The sequence below is a fragment of the Archocentrus centrarchus genome, chromosome 1 (genome assembly GCF_007364275.1).
Source record: "Archocentrus centrarchus isolate MPI-CPG fArcCen1 chromosome 1, fArcCen1, whole genome shotgun sequence".
Classification (NCBI taxonomy): domain Eukaryota; kingdom Metazoa; phylum Chordata; class Actinopteri; order Cichliformes; family Cichlidae; genus Archocentrus; species Archocentrus centrarchus.
This window is the reverse complement of record NC_044346.1, coordinates 26,680,609-26,694,167: the sequence shown is the minus strand read 5'-3', so window position 1 is coordinate 26,694,167 and position 13,559 is coordinate 26,680,609. Positions and strand designations below refer to the sequence as shown.

Genomic DNA, 13,559 nt, shown 5'->3' with positions numbered 1-13,559 from the left:
AAGTACAATATTGTTGCCTCTGAAAAAATATTTGAATGTGTTTAGATATTATTGTACTATGAATTAAGGTTACTGTTCAATACTATTATTTCATGCATTTAATATATTTATTTATATATTTTCTTTGTTAAGCACCTTTGGTCATTGAAAAAACTAGAAAGAGAAGTCATGTCAGAAGTAGCTCATTGTTTCTGGCCGTGTTGTGTCTTCTCCTCCTGGTTGGAATCATCTGCCTTGGAGTCCAAAGTGAGTTTTTTTTTTCCACGCTCCCAAATTTTGATAGAAATACAAATTACAAACAGAACTTCACATTATATGATAGCCTATATTTAGTGACAATTTTTGTTACACAACAGTGAATAAAGACAAAAACAACTGGGAAAGAGCGAAGGAACAGTTACTGGCAGAGAACGCAGATCTCCGCAGAAGAAATGAGCAGTTAAGTGCCAATAACACTGAGCTCAGAAAAGAAAGGGACAACTTGCAGCAAAGACTTTGTGGTAAGCACATTGTTACATCTCTGTAATTTATCACCTAATGAGTGATTTGGTAGTGTCGTTACCCCAAAGTATTAATGTGAAAGGTCCTCCATCTTTTTTTAATATATTACTAACATTTAGCTTATGATTTAATCTGCAATGTTACAGGAGCAAGTTGAAATTGAAGCCAAAACCCCCCAAAACAATTCACATTAAAAAAAATCTGCAAAATAAAATAGGGAAAGTTTAATAAAATAAAAGATTTTTTTTAATCCTGTATGACTGATGTGATTAATCTAAGCAGAAATCAGGAAGCAAAGCGAGGCGCACCCATTGCTCTTTGTTGTGTGTTACACAGCTGATTAATAGTTCCACCTGTACATCTCCGTTTTTTTTTCAACATGAACTTCACTTCTCTATGTTTCTTTTAGATGTGTGTGTGTGTGTGGGGGGGATATTTCCAAGCAGTGGTGCAGCAGAGTGCCCACAGAAACTCAGAATAACTGATCTGAAACTAATACGCCATAGAAAGCTAGTAAAAACTGTGTCCTCATACAAACATTACATGAAAAGTGGTGATGGAAAAAAATGTTTGAGAAATTTAACGCTTTAATGAACTTCCCAAAATTGTGAAAACGCATTTATAAGTTTATTATTTTTATTACACACAACACAAACGTTTTAGCATCAGTTATGTACTTAAAGTACGTAAAGTAAAATACACATTGAGCAGAATCAGAGACATTACATCACTGAACCATAGATATTCACTGACTGATGTGTATATGACGTATATGTCACTTTAATGTTTCAGCTGGAGTTGATTTAAATGACTTAGCTGGGCAGCTTTATCTATAATAATACAGTATAATATATTAATAGAGCAGAAACTACAACTTTAAATGGTTTTGAGTACAAAATGCCATATTTGCATCCCAAATATTGTGGTTTAAAAGTAATAAGTACTTAGATAAAGTGGAATACATTAAAACTGTACTTCAGTGAAGTACTTGAGTAATGTACACATTCCTGCTGGTCACACCCTCCTCAAATGACAGTGTAAGGATAATGAAGTCAGTCATATTCCTGCTCAATGGGGCAAATTTGTTCAAATTAGAAATGAGTAGAAATTATAATGTAATACACTGACTTTGTCACAAGAGCTGGCTAACTGAAAAGGAATAAAATATCTTTTTCCTTTTTTAATGTAATGATATTAATTCTAGATTTTAGCATGCTGGTTTGAAACTCTAAAGTGAAACATAAGCCAAAGCAACTATGAAACACAGCTGTAAAGCAGAGTATTAACAGTGAAAATAATGCCTTACTGACATCTCGCTCTCTCCCTCTGTAGCACAGAAACCGCAGCCTAAAAAATCTGAGGATCCGGATTGTCCCTGATTGAAGAAGGTCCTGGGAATGGATGGGTAAAACAGCACTGCTGGCCACAGAACAATACATGTATAAATATATAAAAAATATATTTGGACAGAATTATTGTTTTTACTGGAGTCTATGTATTATTCTGGCAACACAGATTCATAAAGAAAGTAAAGAAAATTAAGCAAGAATACATCAGTTCTTCTGCAATGTTGCAGTTTTGCTGTGATATTAAGTATACAGATGATCAAAATGCCATATTTTTATATGCTATCAGAGGTTGTGTATCATCTGCATGACTTTGTGTACATCTGTTGCCTTGAGATATTTCGTGCACATTTTAATTTGTTTTTGCACAAGTACAATTTGCAAAGTAAAGAAAATTATTTTTAAAAAAGCAAGCCATATAAATAACTTTTTAAAAAATTTTCCAGATGAAAACAAGATTGCATATGTTAAAAATTATCTGGGTTATGATTTTAATTGTTTCTCTATTTGTGTCCCTGCAAGTACCATAATCTGTTGTAGACAACCATTTTTCACATTGTTTATGTCTTTAATTATTATTTGTGAATTAATTAGGTTAAATTATCAATATTCTTTGTCAAATAAATATATACATAACATTATTACTCTGGAAATGTTATTAATTTGACTGGATTTTGATCAGCAATGTCTCTTTGCTCCTTTATCTCACCTGTGTTTTTTTTTTTTTTAAATAAATCATGGCACAACTTTGTCTCCTTCAAATTATGTTTATTGGCAACAAATCTAATTTATCAGAAATCACTGGTGCATGCAGAAGATTAGCTGGAATTTCCATCAGCAGTACTTGGGCAGGTACATACTTCTTTCTTCTTCTTTTGGCTGCTACCTTTATGAGTCGCTACAGAAGAGGATCCCACAACATCTTCATCTGTCACACTAACCCTCTGCATGTCCTCCTTCCCTACATCCAAGAATCTTCTTTGGTCTTCTTCTTTTCCTCCTGAATGGCAGCTCCCTATTCAATGTCCTTTGTCCAGTGTATCCACTGTCCCTCCTCTGCACATGTCAGAATTATCTTAGCCTTGCCTCGCCAAAATGCAACAAAAAATGCTCAACCGGAGCTGTCCTTCTGACTTACTCATTTCTAATCTTGTCCATTCTGGTCACTCCCAAAGAAAATCTTAGCATCTTCAGCTCTGTCTCTCTGTCTTTTTGTTAGAGCTGCCATCTCCAAACCATGCATCACAGCAGGTCTCACTAGTCTTGTAAACCCACCCTTTCACTCTTGCTTCTATTCTTCTGTCACAAATCACTCCTGACACTCATCTCCACCCACTCCACTTTGCCTGCGCTCTCTTCTACACCTCTCTTGTGCACTGTTCATTGCTGGGCAGGTACACAGAGATGTAGGATACAAGTACAATACACATACAGATAAATCCTAAAAACCATAGAGCCACATCACACCAACAAAACACAAGTACATTATAAACTTTTTATGCTTATATGCAGATCCCATTAAATAAGCAGAGTATCCCAGTATGACAATCCAAAGAGTTTAAAAACATTTTTTAAAATGCATTTCCAGTTGAACATCACAACAGTAACATAACACAAATTTGTTTTTGAAATTATGTAAGTGATTGTTGATGCAGTTAAAGGTTTGCATTAAAAAAAATTACAAACTTACACTACAGTTGCCGGGATCTTCGGTAATACAGATAGTGGAGGTTTAAGTGTTTTGGTAGCTGGAGTTGTTGTGCTATATTATACAAAGGGATACTTTTGTTTTTAGCCTTATGGCACTGATATAAATGGGTGGAAAAACAAAACAAAACAAAACAAAAAAAACCCTGTAATGTAGAAAATTTCACAGCCCTGAATGCATGCATAAAATAGTACCACAGAGGATGGAAATAAGGGACGCGCATTGATACGAATGTAATCCGTCCCGTCTGACCTCGTTTCCGTCTCTGTAGACAGACTTTTGTCTGCCGGCATTTTCTTTTTATTTCCCGGTACCGATTTCAGCTCGTAGATTCTTCGCCTGTTTTATAGGCCGGCAACAGATATTTGTACTTACCCAATACCCAACCCACAGCAGTCTACTGTACAATGCCTGGGTTTTCAGACAGAGATCGTGGCAGAGATAGAGGGTAAGTTTTCTTAATGTTAGCAAAAAATGTCAAGTGTAGCATTGAGCCGCTGACGGCATCGCTGTCTTATCAGTGGGCTCAAAACAAATGTCACTGCGGGGGTTTCGTAGTTTATTGTCGCTTTTTTGTTATTAAGTTAAATGCTCGTATTAAAATGTACGTTTGTTTTTATGCGGGCGGCGGCCCTGCCAGTGTAATGTAATCCATTTCCCTGCCGTTTGGAGATAAAATGGCAGCGAACGGCGGCTCCGTGTCGGCGTTTGCACGGCAGCCTTCCCGTTACCGGGGCATGTGACGCAGAGGTGTCTTGTCTTGCGGATAGAAGATTTATGTCGCAGAGGCCCAATTTATTAGCAACGACCCGTTTTCTATCTAGGCAAAACGAAATCCCATAGCGTACGCCTCAAACCGTGTGTTTACCGGCTCACGTCAAACTCTGCTCGGTATTGTGACAGCTTAATGTTTATACGGAAGCAATATTCAAAAATGGCCCCGCAAGCGTTTTGAATGCAGTCAGCGTTCAGTTATATATGGATTTTTATTGGTAATCAACTATATATACATTTTTTAAAAAGTTTTAAAATTTGGTAACTGAATATTGTTTATGAACCATTTTCTGTTTTTTATTGTTTTCTCTCGTGTTTTTGTTTTGGTGAAATATAGTTATAAAATTGTTGCTACTGAGAAGATGATTTCATTTGGGTTATTTACAGTTTTTCGAAAATGGCTACAACCAAAAAATCACATAAAACTAAGTAAATGACAGCAAAGAATTGAATCAAGTGGAAAAAACACAATTATAATCTGAAAAGTTGCAGCCTAATACACTGACGTTTTTATATAGTATATTCTAAAAGTGTATTGTAATTGGCACAGCTTTATAACTAGGTTTCACCAAAAACAATATACAAAGGAAAAGTAAAACATAAATAAAAAATAAACGGGCAGTAAAAGCAATTGTTTCTTAAACAATGATAATTGTACCATATCAGTTTTAGAATTGTAAGCAAGTTTTACTTGTATAACACATTTAAAACAAATAAAAAAAAATACAAGCTAAAAAGGTCCCTAAAAAGTCCTGCTACACACATTCACTCTGTGCCCCACCTTATTTTTAAACTTTTCTTCTATATATATCCATAAAGTTCATACTTTTTAAAATTACAAATACACTATTCCTACTATTTCTGACTACTTGATAAAACAGTCTATTATGATTGTATAAATGACACTCTAAATACCAAAACAAGCTTTAAAAACTTGCGTATTTTCAAATCATTAAAGCAATGACCAAAATAAAAAGTGCTATCCTCTATCACATCACATTTGTTTTCCAAAATGACAGAAATGCTAACTTTTTGTAAAGTAGATATTCTAACTGCACAGACTGAGTAGGCAAGATTGTCTTTCCTACATGAAATGGATACATGAAAGATAAGAGATTTGTTTGGAAGCTTGTGTCTTATGTAAATGTCTAGCATAGTTTTCAAATTCAAGTTTCCTTTCCATCTGATGATATAAAACTGAAGACAGGAATTGCATCTATCTGTGCAGTAGAAGAAAGTTAATAAAAGAGGTCAAAACCTCTGCAATGGTGCTGAGATACTCACACTTCATTCCACTGCAGTTAGGAATTAGTTTTTCATCCTTGCATCCTCGGGAATATTTATGTGGGGTCCCTTTTTTAATAAATGGCATCTCTCTTACTAAAAGATATGGTGGCGGGCCCCCTCGTTTTGGTGGTGGTGGAGGAGGCAACAGGGGCGGACCTCCTCCAGGAAAGTTCGGCAACCCGGGTGAGAGGCTGCGAAAGAAGCACTGGAACCTAGACGAGCTTCCTAAGTTTCAAAAGAACTTCTACCAGGAGCACCCAGATGTCACCCACAGACCACTTGTAAGGCCTGTTTATAGATATTTGACTTTTTAAGTTTTAACTGTGGAGAAAAAAAACAAAAAACATTCCAGCTTCTAAAGTTATACATCTATGTGAGCTTATAGCTTTTTATTTCTTTTTGCAATTCCAGCAAGAGGTTGAACAGTACCGAAGAAGTAAAGAAGTGACGGTCAAAGGCAGAGATTGCCCCAAACCAATTGTAAAGTTCCATGAAGCTGCATTTCCAAGTGAGTAGAAATTCATGTAGCCTAAATAATTTAGACTTGCCTGTATTACGCTTAATATTTCAACTTCAGCAACTTAACTTGCATGTCTTCTGTCCTCAGGCTACGTCATGGACGTAATTGTCAAACAAAACTGGACCGAACCAACTCCAATCCAGTCTCAGGGATGGCCTGTAGCCCTAAGTGGCAAAGACATGGTTGGCATCGCTCAGACCGGCTCTGGGAAGACCCTCGCAGTAAGTAGTATTCTAATTTTTCTAACTATTTCTACCAAGATGGCAAATAAAATTAATGCTTCCATGATGTTACTTTTGCCTACTAAGGTCTTTTAAGACATAGTACAGTGCTAGCAAATGCAGACTTTGATACCTTGGTCTGTAAACCTGTTTGGAGCTTCTTCTTTTTTTTATGTGTCTGTAAATGAGAAAAGAAAATGACTACTGTATATTCTTTTTTTCAGTGTGAAAACTCTTAGATGAATTTAGACAATCTTTGATTTTATGTTGTTTTTCTTTATTTTGGTTATTTTTTTAGTATGAGTATTTGGGCACAAGTGACCCTACTGTACCACTCACTAGTTACCAAAATTGGCATGCATCATGCATTACACTGTTGCAGTTCCCAAGGGTGACAACAGTGAATGTAAACTAAGTGTAAGTGTGGCTAAATTGAGATTGACCAAATACTATGAATTGTAAAATACCATTAAGGACAAAATGTTATGGCTTAAAATCATGTTAACACTGTTGACTTATGCAGGAAATTCACCCCATTGATGCTATGGAGATACATGGCCAATAACTCTTAATTTTCTTTGGAAATGCTGATGCAAAGTTATGCATTATTGGTTGGATTACATGTAATATTGACTCCTTTCTCTTTTTTAAGTACCTTCTTCCTGCAATTGTGCACATCCAACATCAGCCATTCTTGGAGCATGGTGATGGACCTATTGTAAGTATAAAATATATTGTAGAAATGTGTGAGTGAATACAAATTTTATTGTGTATAACAGCCATTCTCAAACTTGACACTGTTGTTTTTAAATCTGAAAATAGTTTGCAGCCTACCTAAGCCTTTAATAGCTTGAACCTAGGATGAGAAATCTCCTCTTTTGTGTTTTTACTGATTCATTTTCATCTTTTGATGCCTTTTGGTGCCTAATAACATTTTTCCTTTATTGACAAAATACAAGTTTGCAATTAAAAATAGGCCATAAAATGGAAAATGACATGTATTAAAAAATTTTTATTTAAGCTGCTACAATTTTGTTTCATTTATGTGACTTCTTGTGGTTTACCTGCAGTGCTTTCAGGGGCCCCACTTTTTTGGTATATAATCTATAAATGTGTTTATACCATTATATACCATATTTGTTGTCATCTAGAAAAAAAGCACTATAAAATGGGCCATAAAAATGTCAATCATTTCTTTAGTGCTTGGTGCTGGCACCAACCCGTGAGCTGGCCCAGCAGGTGCAACAAGTGGCGGCTGAATACGGCAGGGCCTCCCGTCTGAAGAGCACCTGCATTTATGGTGGAGCACCCAAAGGGCCCCAAATCAGGGACCTTGAGAGGGGTATGTTTTCTTTTCAGTATTTCTTTTAGGATTAAGGCTTGATTTGTTTGGAGTTACCTAAAACAATTACGTATTATGTTTTTCCTCTTTTTGTTTAAGGTGTCGAGATTTGCATTGCTACTCCAGGTCGTCTCATTGATTTCTTGGAGTGCGGTAAGACTAATTTGCGTCGTTGCACCTATCTGGTGCTGGATGAAGCTGACCGCATGCTGGACATGGGATTTGAACCTCAGATCCGCAAGATAGTGGAACAAATTCGAGTAAGTTGTGTTTGCTTTCACTCTGCAGCCAGTTCACATTTTTTATCTAACAGTTAATGTAAGAACAGGTTTTCACACCACAAACATGACTACTAGTTGGTTTTGTATGAGAAATACTTCACCCAAGTGAAATAATGTCTTAGCTGGCAAAAGCTGACCAAACAAGACCTTAGAACTCAACCAGAATACCAGATGAATCCTTTAGTTTTGTAGTTAAATAAGTAAAATTTTGTTGACACACTCCGTGTTGTTTTCACCAGCCAGACCGTCAGACCCTTATGTGGAGCGCCACCTGGCCTAAGGAGGTTCGTCAGCTGGCTGAGGACTTCCTGAAGGACTATGTCCAGATCAATATTGGAGCACTGCAGCTCAGTGCCAATCACAATATCCTGCAGATAGTTGATGTTTGCAATGACCTGGAGAAGGAGGACAAGTGAGTAAATGATTTACACCACCTTTAATGAGTTATTAGAGCTAGCAGATATCCACTTATCTTCTACATTTAAAACTGTGTTTAAATACCCACTGTAGATCAAGAGAAATAATTTTATTAAATCTCAAATGACACTAATCCTATTGTATTCATTCCATCTTTACAGTATTTCACCTTAGCAGCTGAAACACAATATGTAACAGTACTTTAAATCAGTAGAGTGCTTTATTCAGCTGGTAGAAGAATAATGTCCAGTCACTGGAATCACTTATTTTCTCTGTTGTCTGCTCTCTGTAAGACTGATCCGTTTGCTGGAGGAGATCATGAGTGAAAAGGAGAACAAGACCATTATTTTTGTGGAGACCAAAAGACGTTGTGATGAGCTCACCAGGAGGATGAGGAGAGATGGGTAAGGATTCCCTGTTCTGACTTCAATTGATATTTTCAGCAGTAAAGTTTAGACTTAAGTCTGTTCATTATAAGAATTCCTCAACAGCAAAGGTGGAGATAAAAGTCTAACTACCCAGCTTTTTAAATCCTTAGTTATAGTCAAGTTCAGCAAATGTTTGAAGCAATTTGTATTAAATTCTAATGCAAATATACATGCATGTTTTGACCTGGTGACACATGAAATAAAATTAATTTAGATGACCTTTCACAATAACTGCCTAAATAAGAGCCTAAAGGTGTTTCAAGATTGTTGTGAGACTTTGTTGAATCTAGGGGGCAGTGTGTAACACTCAGTGTGTCTGTTACAGGTGGCCTGCAATGGGAATCCATGGAGACAAGAGCCAGCAGGAGAGGGACTGGGTCCTTAATGGTAAGCTATCATATGTTATTGCATGTCTTACTAATTAAAGTGGATGTGGGTCCTTGAAATAACAACAGTCACTCGGTATGTTTAGTGAATAATGTCCCTTTCCTTTCAGAGTTCAGATATGGCAAAGCTCCGATTCTCATTGCTACAGATGTGGCCTCCCGAGGCTTGGGTCAGTATGCCTTTGAATAGTACTACTTTATTATCAGTGTTACACTTTTTTTAAAGAAAGTGCTTTTGCTTTCTTTAACTTTTTCTATGCATTTTCTGAGTTTTTCTCACCTTAAGGTGGAGTCTTTGTGGCAGGCGCTAGGCATGACAGTCCCAGGCCCCGAGAGGGAGCAGGATGACATATTGGAATTGCTCAACTGGCTTGCCACCCAGTGGGCCTAGAGAGGTGAAAGCTCTTGTGTGCCAGTGATCTTCAAAAGGCTGTGTGGCTAAGCCTTTGTCTCTGATATGTTGTTGAAATACGCACACATCTGTTCTCTGTCCATGGATTTCACCTGACAAATGCCATCCAGCTGTTTCCAACTCAAACGTTAAAAAAGAAAAAAAAAAAAATCAAATAAACATATGCTTGATGCTGTGACTTTTGCCTTGCATGCTGTTGTGTTAGAGAGCGCTGTATTGCAAGTCACTTGTTTGAGATTTGGAACAATTGTTACCTTTCGGAGCTTGTATCACGTAGCATGGGTGTGAGCTTGTCAAAGCTTTCAGTTGTTTTCTTTTCCCGTCAAAGTGCTGGATTCCTTGAAATGGAGAGAGCAGTTTGAAATCTTGTCTCTGAAAATTGATGAGACCTGGCACATGTGTTTAGGGGGTAGTGGGAACATCTAGTGAGAGGAAAAAGAGAGAGTCAGCTCAAACCAAAGTTCCTCCCTCGCCTGCGTTTTATAGTCATGTCGAGACCTGCCAACAAGAGACATTTTCTCAAGTGAACACTGGCTTCTTGGAAGATCTTGCCTTGATGATACTGATGAAGGGGGTTGGGTGGGGGGTGGGATTTTTTTCTGCGTTCGCTCAGGGGTCCCACAGGGTTCAATGTTTGGGTCTTTTTCATGGTTTTTGAAGGGGCCCCTGTTTAAATTAGTACTCGGTCTATTTTGTCTTGGCAAGACGTGCAGTGCGGCCTTTAATAACAAGCTTCTTTTGAGAGTGTACTGGGAAAAGCCTGGACATGCAAAAATGTACCACTCAATGGTCCTATATTGGCACGAGGAGGCCCCAGTGCATATCGTGGCCCAACTGCGTAGAAGCTCCTGGATGTCACTTGACAATTTGTGGGGGATTTCGCTGCATTGGGAAAGGACTAGTGAATGCATACTCCTTAATGGTAAGACTTAAATCCATTTTTTTTTCTCCCTTGGTAACAAAAGGGAGAATCATGTCTTTTGATTATGGTAAGCAACTGGAGTGTGCATCGTTTCTCTCTTCCCACAGTAGTATTCCCATGGAGTAGATTTGTACGCAATTCTAATGTTTTAACGCATTTCTTCCACAGCCTAACGATCACTTTTCTCCCCCCCAGCCTTCCCAGTTGCTAACTTTTCGCTTTGATCTGGCTGTTGTGGTGTGCCAAATCTTTTGTGGCCTCCTCGTTTTGTTTTGCCACACTGCAACACTTTCACAGATGTGGAGGATGTCAAATTTGTCATCAATTATGACTACCCTAACTCCTCCGAAGATTATATCCACCGCATTGGACGCACAGCCCGAAGTCAAAAAACGGGCACGGCCTACACCTTCTTCACCCCAAACAACATGAAACAAGCCAGTGACCTGATCTCTGTGCTCCGCGAGGCCAACCAGGCCATTAACCCCAAGCTGATCCAGATGGCAGAGGACAGAGGAGGTAAAATGTCATTTCTATTTACATTCAAGATTTAGACATAAAATTATTATATTCAATAATTAGATGGTCTTTTTTTTTTCTTTTTTTAATTGAACGTGTGTGTGTGTGTGTGTGTGTGTGTGTGTGTGTGTGTGTGTGTGTGTGTGTGTGTGTGTGTGTGTGTGAGAGAGATTTATTTGACTTGTTACTGTCTCCTGGTGTCACAGCCACAGTGTTTGAACCCACTTTTTTTCCGCTCTTTGTCTCACGCAGGTCGTGGAAGAGGGGGAAGAGGTGGCTACAAGGATGACCGTCGGGATAGGTATTCTGGGGGCGGGAGGAGTAACTTCAGTGGTAGTAGCTACAGGGACAGCGATAGAGGGTTCGGCAGTGGGCCGAAGAGCTCCTTTGGTGGCAGTAAGGCCCAAAATGGTGGCAATTATGGAGGCAATAGTGGTAACTCTAGCGGTAACTATGGCAGCAACAATTACAGCAACAGCAATGGACAGGGTAATTTTGGTGCTCCGGCAAACCAGGTGGGTGGCTTTGGTAACCAAAACTTCCAGGGCCCCCCTCAGTTTGGGGGCATGCAGAGGCCCACTCAGAATGGCATGAACCACCCACCATTCCCATTCAACTCCCAGGCGCCACCCCCACAGGCCCAGCAGCCACCACCCCCACCACCAATGGTGCCCTACCCCATGCCACCACCTTTCCCTCAGTAGATATGATATATGCACAATATATGGAACCAACATGGATTTTTGTTTAATCTTGAAATCTTACAGTATGATGATTATTATTATTACTATTATTATTATTATCATCCTTTGTACTGTTTAACTTTGTTTTGCTTACAGCAGGGTTGGAATTATTCAGTAAACCCAGAGCATTAAATGGAGTCATAAATATGTCTCCTATTGTGCAACCATGATTGCTGCACTTTTCCTTAACTGTTTTTTGTTTTGTTTTGTTACATTCCTCAGTAATTTATTTTTACTAGGTAATACAGTGTTTTCAGTTTGTGGTATGTTTAAAGTGATGTTATGGAGATCATAAATTTAAAAAAAGGGTATGTGTAAGCCCTTTTTAAATAAAAAAAAAAAAAAAAAAAAAAAAAAAAAGGAAATAAAATGTTAAACTTGTGCTGTGTCATCTCTGAGGAACTTGGGCATCTTCGTGTTTTGACGTAGAGTTAAGTGGCTCTTCATAGTGCCGCAGGGAAACTGGCATATCTCTAATTCCATTGTGAAAAGTCAAAGGGAATTTTATGTAGGTTTTTTGGATCCCACCCACCTGTCTGTCCCATTATCTGGGTCATGAGGACACCAGTCTAAGCAGAGATTTCCAGACCTCCCTCTTCCCGGCCTCCAGCTCTTGCAGGGGGACACCAAGGAGACACCAAGGTTTTTAGGTAATAGCAGAGAATAATCTTTATGAGAAGTAATGGTGCCACAAATTGACCCACTTTCATGATTGTTAGGAAGTGTTTTTAAAAATGCTAAAATTAGTAAAGCAGATTACACCAGAGTTGTATGGAATTATCATCACCACAATCCACCTGTTTAGTGTGATGAATTCAAATGTGCAGGTATGACAGTGTTTTAAAATGCTGTTTTCTTAAATTATGCAATGCCCTCCCCCTGATTTTCTCAGCTACTTAATTTAAACTGCAGTCACCCAGTTGAAGAAGACCAAGTGCAGACCACACTAATTCATCACAGATTAACTTTGCTGTAAACTGATTGCTTGCTCTGGCCCACTCTATCCATTTTGTAGCAAACCATTGTCACAGCCTTATGTACTAATCCCACAATGCATTTTGATATTTTAAAAGCAATAATAAAATGCAGAATGCTCTTTCGGAAACAAGTGGAGACATTAACTTCTATTAAAATACAGTTTTGCTCTACTTCTATTAAAGTCACTATATAATAGCCTTGGAATTTAATAATCTTACCAACAATATTATTTTTGACTCATCACACATGCACATGTAGGTAGCAGAGATGCAGGCCTGATTCCTGACTGCATGAGTTACATCTCATGGCCTCTAGAGGGCACCCATATGTCAACTAAACAAAAGTGGAATTTAAAAAGTTATATTTGCTTGTTTTCCTTTTATTGGTTATGATCCCAGATGGGACACCAGTGTTTTTCTCCTTGTCTTACTCTGGCATCTACCTTCCTCTGTGTTCCTTTATTAAAAATTTCATCCCGCCTTACCTACTAACTACTCTTGATACAAATAAAGACTGATTGATCTTCCAGACCTGTTTGCCTGCTCTCTGCTCATCAGTCTATTTTTGCATTTGTGCTTCGTGTCCCCCTTGTTTATGTGTAATGATAATAATAATAATATAATACATTTAATTTGTAAAGCACTTTACAAAAGTTGGAAATAGCTCTTTTTTTGTTTGCTTTACCTTTTTAACCATAAAAATTTATTGTATGCAATAAAACATGGATCTATAATTTTTGTTTCACAGCTAACATAAAATGAAGTAGATCAGTTT

General features: G+C 37.9%; 1 protein-coding gene across 1 annotated transcript; it reads left to right on the top strand.

Moving 5' to 3' along the window:
• Positions 1 to 3,797: 3,797 nt before the first annotated feature.
• Positions 3,798 to 12,157, top strand: LOC115778630 (probable ATP-dependent RNA helicase DDX5). Its single transcript, XM_030726798.1, has 13 exons — positions 3,798 to 4,003; positions 5,717 to 5,897; positions 6,028 to 6,124; positions 6,224 to 6,357; positions 7,010 to 7,075; positions 7,558 to 7,699; positions 7,799 to 7,959; positions 8,220 to 8,392; positions 8,691 to 8,801; positions 9,151 to 9,212; positions 9,322 to 9,381; positions 10,843 to 11,064; positions 11,317 to 12,157. The coding sequence occupies exons 1-13, from the start codon at positions 3,963 to 3,965 to the stop codon at positions 11,766 to 11,768; spliced, it is 1,902 nt and encodes a 633-aa protein (XP_030582658.1). The 5' UTR covers positions 3,798 to 3,962; the 3' UTR covers positions 11,769 to 12,157.
• Positions 12,158 to 13,559: the final 1,402 nt, after the last annotated feature.

Coding starts and splice junctions, on each gene's coding strand:
- LOC115778630 (XM_030726798.1), top strand. CDS start 3,963: ATGCCTGGGTTTTCAGACAGAGATCGTGGCAGAGATAGAGG. Junction 8,393..8,690: donor GACCTGGAGAAGGAGGACAA/GTGAGTAAATGA, acceptor GCTCTCTGTAAG/ACTGATCCGTTTGCTGGAGG. Junction 8,802..9,150: donor AGGAGGATGAGGAGAGATGG/GTAAGGATTCCC, acceptor TGTCTGTTACAG/GTGGCCTGCAATGGGAATCC.